Source organism: Neophocaena asiaeorientalis, unplaced genomic scaffold, assembly GCF_003031525.2.
Source record: "Neophocaena asiaeorientalis asiaeorientalis breed wild unplaced genomic scaffold, Neophocaena_asiaeorientalis_V1.1 scaffold504, whole genome shotgun sequence".
Taxonomy (NCBI): domain Eukaryota; kingdom Metazoa; phylum Chordata; class Mammalia; order Artiodactyla; family Phocoenidae; genus Neophocaena; species Neophocaena asiaeorientalis.
This window is the reverse complement of record NW_020174438.1, coordinates 5,489,448-5,497,141: the sequence shown is the minus strand read 5'-3', so window position 1 is coordinate 5,497,141 and position 7,694 is coordinate 5,489,448. Positions and strand designations below refer to the sequence as shown.

The 7,694-nt window shown below is 45.6% G+C and overlaps 1 protein-coding gene across 1 annotated transcript in view; it reads right to left on the bottom strand.

Moving 5' to 3' along the window:
- SCUBE2 (signal peptide, CUB domain and EGF like domain containing 2) overlaps positions 1-7,694 on the bottom strand; it is a 57,686-nt gene that overhangs the window by 43,812 nt on the left and 6,180 nt on the right. Inside the window, exons 3-5 of the mRNA XM_024757037.1 lie at positions 3,325-3,450; positions 840-956; positions 19-108 (exon numbers count right to left, since the gene is read on the bottom strand). Of these exons, the coding sequence (XP_024612805.1) occupies positions 19-108; positions 840-956; positions 3,325-3,450 (333 nt within the window). The remainder of the gene's footprint in view (positions 1-18; positions 109-839; positions 957-3,324; positions 3,451-7,694) is intronic.

Below are 7,694 nucleotides of genomic sequence, written 5' to 3'. Positions count from 1 at the left end.
GGTGGATGAGGCGCCTACCCATGAGCAGCCGCCGTTTCACCCGTTTATCCCCATCTGCCATGGATGTGGCATTGCTCTCCATCACCTCCAGGGCAGCGTCCTCTCGCTCTGCAAGAGATGCAAACAGCACAGTTCTCAGACTAAATGAGTCAGATTGTTCATCCCCTGCACAACCACTTCTGTGGAAATCCCAGACATGAGAACAATGTGAGAAATGTGACTCTGTTCATTCAATAAAAATATGTTGTAATGAGGCTCTGTGTTAAATGGCCTCACAGCCTTAATAGACATTAAATATGGAAAAGATTTTTTTATTCTACTGTACTAACCAGAGACCTTGGGGAATGCAAGCTTCAGATTCACTCCAGAACCCTCAGTCCAGGACAAAGAGAATCTTGGATTGGGGAACATCGGAAATGGAGCTAACAAAGCACACGCCATGAAGGGCAGGACAGGCAGGCATCCCACCAGAAATATGCAACCCTGGCTCCTGCTGATGGCAAAGGCCACCTGTCATCATGAACAGCTAGCTTTAACTTTGCATTGCCCTGGCCTTTTGGGATGTGCTGTTCCGATCTTCAGAATACCAGCTTCAGGAGCAGCCTAATCCAGGAGAGGAAAAAGGACTTTCCAAGGTCTCACAGGGAGAAAGGGGCCCCCAGTCCAGGCCTAGACTACTTCCACGGCCACATGTGAGGCAGCATGGGACATGCTTGAGGGCATGTGCACTGGAAACACCCTGCCTCTAGTACTAAACAATATTAATCGTTAGGATTAGGGCTGGGGTGGGGCAAGCAGGCTGGGGAAGACCCTAACCCAGTGTTGGGGTCACCATTCACCAAGGCAGCTCCTTCCATCCGTGTGCATCTTGTACTGGGGATGGCAGCTACACTCTGGGCCTGCAGCAGTGTCCTCACAGGAGTGATGGCATCCGCCGTTTCCATGGTTACAGGTCACTGAGAGGAAAAAGAATCAAACCATAAAGCACGGAGATTTCCACAACTGGGGCTGTATTTGCTCCCGAAGAACTCTGATTTTCATTCAGGAAGTATTTGAGCACCTAGCGTGTGCTAGGAATTGTGCATAAAAGAGAGAACCTTGACTCAGACCACGTCCCTGTCTATATCAACAGGTAGTCACGATATGACTTGTAGAAATGATTAATGACAGATTTAGAGCAACGTTATACAGAAAGATAGACATGGGAAGGTCAGGGGAGATTTTTCACTATTTAAAGGAAATTATACCAAAAGATTCCAAACTAGTGCTTTGCTCTATCACGAGAAGTACTAGGGCGTTTGGAAATGCTATAACACTTAATATCTGAAACAGACAATATTTAATTTGTATGTATATGTTAGGATTTCTCTCATCAGATTCCATGTGGATTAGTTAAAAGGGAGGGTAATCAGAGGAAATGATGACTCTTTGCACACAGTTAATGCAACATTAACCAATAATTACAAAGCTTATGTATGAACATATTGATGACAAGCCAAGGGGGAAAAAAAAACAACTACAAAACTATCTATTCATCAAACTCAACAGTGGTTACCTCTGGCAGAGGAAATGGCAAAGGAAAAGGGGGAAATGTTATATGTTTCTTTGGACTGTTTAAACTCTTACACAACCATTTTTAATTTTCTAATTTAAAAGAACTAAAAACGTATTTGCACTGTGAGAAAAAACTGTTCTGTGACTATAGCTGTGTAAAAATTGTGTACGCATATCAACAACAAAATAGGAATAGGAAAAAGCAAAACAACTGATTGTGTGGTGGAATTCTGGATTCTTTATTATATCCTCAAGTTTTATAATATCTGAATATAATCTTATAATATTATTTGAGCAGTGATACCTTAAAAACGTTTTAAATTTTTAAAAGTAAGTTTTCAGGTATTCTACTGGCTCCCAAAAAGCTGTAAAATGCTGAGTCTCACTCCACAGGTGACTCTCCTGTGGAGACCTGGGTCCTCCTTTTGAAGACAGCTGGAGCCAGCCCCACTTTTAGGGGCCCTGTGAGGCTGTCAGAACCTGTTGTTGGTGATGGTGGCATCAGCCCTGGTTTGTCAGGCTTTGAGGTTGCACTCTGGTTTGCGATGGAGACAACAGAGAGGAGTCTCTCACCGACGAAACTGGCTCTCCTTCTCTTAACCACTGAGGTCTACTCACTGTAAACAACCATCCCCAGCAAACTGCAGGCATCTTCTAGAGGATCCATGACTTTGGGAAGAGTTCCTACAGGGAAACCCTCAGTGTTTCCTCTGGCGTAAATAGTGGTTTAGAAGCACCTTTAATGGCTGGTTGTTTCCTATTATCCATTGGAGCTATTATTGTGTTTCCTCATCGTGTGGCAGCTGCGTCTGGACTGTGTACACCATTCATTGACTCATCCATTAAACAAATGTGGATTGAGCACATCCAGGGGAAGACTGAGAGGCAAAAATAAGACAAGATCCCTGACTTGGTGGGGCTCGTAGATGGGGAGACAGACACATAAATTCAACTGCAGATTCAACCCAATCGTGTGGTTGAATCAAACACACGATTCAACCCCAGAGTGCCACATGCTACCATCAAGGAATAAACAGCGCTATGGGAGCCAAAATACAAACTGGCTGCCTTGTCCGAGGCCATCAGGGAAGGCTTCCGAGGTTATGTATCATGGTGACCAGGAGCACAAGCCTTACAGTCAGGCAGGCCTACATGTGAATCCTACATTTGCCACTTACTTCCTGTGTGACCTTGTAGCTTTACCTTCTCCATGATTTTCTCCACTTAGCTCATAAGGTGGTGACTGTAAGAATTAAATGCAATATGGCACCTCTTTAGACAAGGCTTTGCACATAATAAATGCTCCCCCAAAGTAGCTATTATCTTTATCATGATTAGAAGTTAGACAGGATATTAAAAATTGAGTGAGAATTCACCAAGCTAGGAAGGAAGGAAGGCTTAGAAAAGCCTTGGAGGCATGAAAGAATGGGGGCTTTCTCCAAAAGCCAGGAGTCTGGGGTCTAGAGAAAGGAGGCTGATGAGGCTTGTATAAGAAGCAGGCACCAGGTACCAAAGAGCTGCCAGATGAGGAAATTTGACTCTATTCTACGGGAACAGAGAGACCTGGCCCCCAACATTCACGCTCCTTACTCCTGAGTGCTATTTCCTTCCGACTGGTTCTTTTAGAAAACATCATTTCCCCTCCCTACAGGAGATTACCCTCAATATCTCACATGACTGCCCTCCCTGATGTTTCTGATGCTGGGCTGCACAAGACAACCTCTGGGGTAGGATGGTTCCCAGCACAGCTGTGTGCCAGTCTGTACTTACAGGTGCAGTCTCTCTGGTTCTTGGCCAGCTCAAAACCAGGCCTGCACTCGCAGGCAACGCTGCCCCTCGGGGCCTCCTTGCAGATGTGACTACAGCCGTGATTCTTATTCATGCAGCTCAGACCCTCTGCAAAACAGCAGCACGCAGCCAGTGACCAGGTTGCAACAGAATCCTGACCCCGGGAGTGAGGCAAGGGTCTGTGGGGTGGGCCACAGACCTGCCTGCCTGGGTGTCCATCAGTCCCATGTTTTAAAAGAATACATCACTCAAATCAAGCCAGGTCATTTAACAGAGATATGAAAACTTTCTTACGTCACCCAAGAGATAGGATGTTTCAATTCCCCAAAAGAGGTAGGAGCTCTCCCAATACACTGAAAAGAAAGTACCCACCAGGAGGGAATTCCCTGGTGGTCCAGTGGGTAGAACTCCGAGCTTTCACTGCCGAGGACCCGGGTTGAGTCCCTGCTCGGGAAACTAAGATCCCGCATGGCATGGCCAAAAAAAAATTAAAAAAAAAAAAAGAAAGAAAGTACCCACCAGGACCTCTCTGTTGGGTGTGGAATCAGAACCTGTGGACCCCAGGAACATGTCCTCAGACTCTTATCTCTGCCATGTTGTTACCCATGCTGATCAAGAATACAAACAGAAAAGGAGAATCTCTACAAAAATCAGAAGATAGACTGATGAAGATTCCCAACCTTTTCACATATTCTTGAAGATGACTTTCAGAAAATTTCAACCCTCCACTCTACCCCCACCAAATCCACACTTTGAAGGTGACTGTGACTACTGTATCTCAGCATCACCCCATGGACACCTGCCCAGGGACCTCTCTTATGTGACCACCTTCAGTTAGTCCCTGGGCCCTCCCTCAGTGGGCTTGGAGGACAACAGCAGAGAGAAGAGAGAGAGAACTCATATATGTGGTTTCCTTTAGCTGCTGTAAAATCCTTCTCAGGTATACTGTAATTTTCATTAGGCCCGATCTTGTGGTAACTGTGGTAGGAAACAGGGTTATTTTCCTGGATGGTTTAACATGCATCTAAATGATGGGGTCATAGCAAAGTAGACACCTGTGTGGTTTGCCACCATCAGGCCTCTTCTCAGTACCAATCCTTTAGGGGGCTCTGCCACCTCCCAGCACTCTGAAGGAACTGTTATCAAACCCAAGAGTAATCTCAAAACCTCTCCTTGGTTTGTACAACATTAATAAGTACGTCTTCATGGGATGCTTCTTTGCATTTGTGCAATGTTAACTCTAAAACATCTTTAAGAGTAGGGATTTTGTTATTGATTCTCCACTAACAAGACATTTTCTAATACTGGAAGTGGCACTGTTTTAACATGAGTACAAAAAGCTTTCATTCAGCTTCGCTAAGATCCAATACTGTTCCGTATTGTGCCCCTAAAACCTTAGCCAATTGGTTCTAATGAAGTCAAAAGTCATTTCTCTCCAGTTCTCACCATGGGGCCGTTGATCTGTGCTTAACTGGAATGATTGTTTTAATACAAACAGATGTCATTCCTATTCCAAAAGACAGAGCAACAGTTAATACATCCCATATTCTCTTAAAACTATCTTGTTTTTTATCTGACAGTTACAAGCTGTTTGAACTCCACCACTCAATCTGCTGGAAGTTGCTGGGATTCTTTCACCCGTGCCAAGGGCTGCTGTCAATTAACAGAAAGAAGCCTGCACAGGGTCAGTGGAAAGCTCTCTCTTTGCTCTGGCTGGTGACTTCTGAAGGCGTTATTTGCTCCCAGTAATAAGATGGCACACAAGGTAAGAGTTGCCTCCAGAAGCAGTGTTCTGTTCCCCTAGGAAGGCCCAGCAAGCATTACCTTTGTTCTTGGATCAGCAGAACATTTGAAGTAATAGGGCCCAGGAGCACCCAAGGGTAAACGTAACAGTGCCCAAGAAAAGGCAGCAGTAACACCTGTGAGGTACACTCCTAAACAGGTCAGCTGCTTCTTCCTCTTCTTCTTTTCCTTTTTCATTCTGTTTACAAGTCTGTTCAGACATTTGCAAAGTGACCTTTACTGCCTCAGAGCAACCCATTTACACAAGAGATATTTTGTAAGAACTGACTGTGTGCCAGATACCATGGGGATACAAAGAAGTTGCCCCCTGATGTCATATCCTATCAAGCAAGACCTAAAGTTACCAGGAGACATCGGAGGTTTAAATGGCTCTGGAAATGCTAAGGGCTTTTTAAGAGTTGACCCCGAAGCTTTTCACAGTCCCCTGGCTCAAAACAAGGTCACTGCTAAGGGTGGCAGATGGATCTGGTCCAAACTGGGAGGCCCAGCTATGGTTCTGGCTCCCCCAGAAACTGCCCTGGCAGTCCTGTTTCGGGTCGTTAGTTCACCAGGAAGGAAACAGCTCAGAAATGTGTGAGAAATATCCCATTCTGGTGGTCCCCAGGCTCAGGGTCTCACTGAAGAATATTTCTGGAAACCAAATAAAAGTATGCCTTGCAAATAGGGCAAGAAAAGGGGGAAACAGCCTCTGCTGAGAGCACAGCCTCTTCCTCACTAACCTGACACCTTCCTTACTACTCTAAAAAGGCAGCAGTGCAAACATCTAAAAATACTCTCAGAGCGGACAAAACAAAAGAGGAATGCTCATTTTGAGAGCCTGAGCTCCCATGAATAGGCACAAAGGCAGGCTGGGGTGGTGTGTCTCCCTCTAGCCTACCCTCATTACATGGATGAAAACACACAGTCTCTTTATCAGAGCTTTGGGGTCTCTAAGGATGAAAAAAACACAATAGCTTGAGTTTCTCTCAGAATCAGCTATTAAGATCCCCTATATTAAAGAACATTTAGTAAATAATTATTAAAAACAACAACAGCTACACTAGAAAATACTAGCTTGCGGTGTTTACCTTCTTTCAACCATCTTCAAAGAATCAGCTATGGGTTTTAACGTCTATTTTAATACAGTTTCTAAGGGTTTAATGTGCACATCAAGGAGGAAACCCTACAGGAACACTGTTTACAGATGGCTGTACTTGAAGAGTTAAAACCCTAGGATGGAAGGGGGCAGCTGCAGACCGCTCCAATCTGCTGGCTCACGCTGCCGTGAATTTGCCCAGCAATCAGGTTGAAACACAACAGAAAATCACAGAGAGTGCTTCCAGACCACAACTCAAATTCTTGTATTTTGGTTTATAGCTCCAGACAAATATGCTCATTTTAAATACTCTTCAGGGGTTCTAAGAATGTCTGAATTGTAGAAAATTTAGAAAACACAAATTGCGGAAAGGAACTGCTCTTGTATTTACTCCTGGTGTGAGGAGCCCATGTCTGTAATCAGTCTGGGGGGCTTGGAGCCTTGTCCAGTCTGGGACAGGAGAAAGGGGCTGAGCCACTGGTCTGGAAGAGCGAGGGTGAGAGGTGATCTTAATCACCGAGAGTGGCTTCATGAGTGGTGGGACCCGTACTGGGGGTGTTCAAGCCCTGGCTTGACCAACAGGGCGCCACCCCCCTCCCCACCGCCTGAAGAGAAAGCCAGAGTGACTTTCCAGGAAGCAGCTTTGAGCAACCAAAAGGGAGAGGCCCTGAGATCCAGATCATTCGTGCTGCTGGCATCTTAGTTCAGCCTCTGACCAGAGGCAGAGCTCACCCAAGAGTCCAGAGAACCCCGGCAGGAAAGTGAAAATGAAACCTAACTGCTACTTAATCAAGGGCCACACACCTGCATGAGATAAGAGATCCACCTGATTAGGGTCAGTGTCTATGACCACCCAGCTTCCACACTGACAATGAGCAGGCTTGGGTAATAAGAGCATCCGACTCCCCATTTCTCTGACCCTTCTTCTTAGTACCCAGACAGGCCTTCTGGTTAGGGATAAGAAAGGGGCCATCATTCTTGGAAAATGAGGCAAAAATCATCTTCCACAAAGAAACCCTTGAAAAATCACTAAAACCACCACGATTAAAACAATAAATCTACAAATCTACAAATAGTAGAAGAACTGAAAATCACCACATTCTTAAGTCATGAGGATGAATATGCAGCACATGCCTAAGGAGTTAATAGTGTAGAATTTGGGGCACTTCCCTTAAAAACAGGCACAGGCAACCTTGGGAGACATACAGCCATCAAAATGTGGTTCTTTGGGGACCTCCCTGGTGGCACAGTGGTTAAGAATCCACCTGCTGGGCTTCCCTGGTGGCGCAGTGGTTGAGAGTCCACCTGCTGATGCAGGGGACACAGGTTTGTATCCCGGTCCGGGAAGATCCCACATGCCACGGAGCGGCTGGGCCCTTGAGCCATGGCCGCTGAGCCTGTGCGTCCGGAGCCTGTGCTCCGCAACGGGAGAGGCCACAACATTGAGAGGCCCACGTACCGCAAAAAAAAAAAA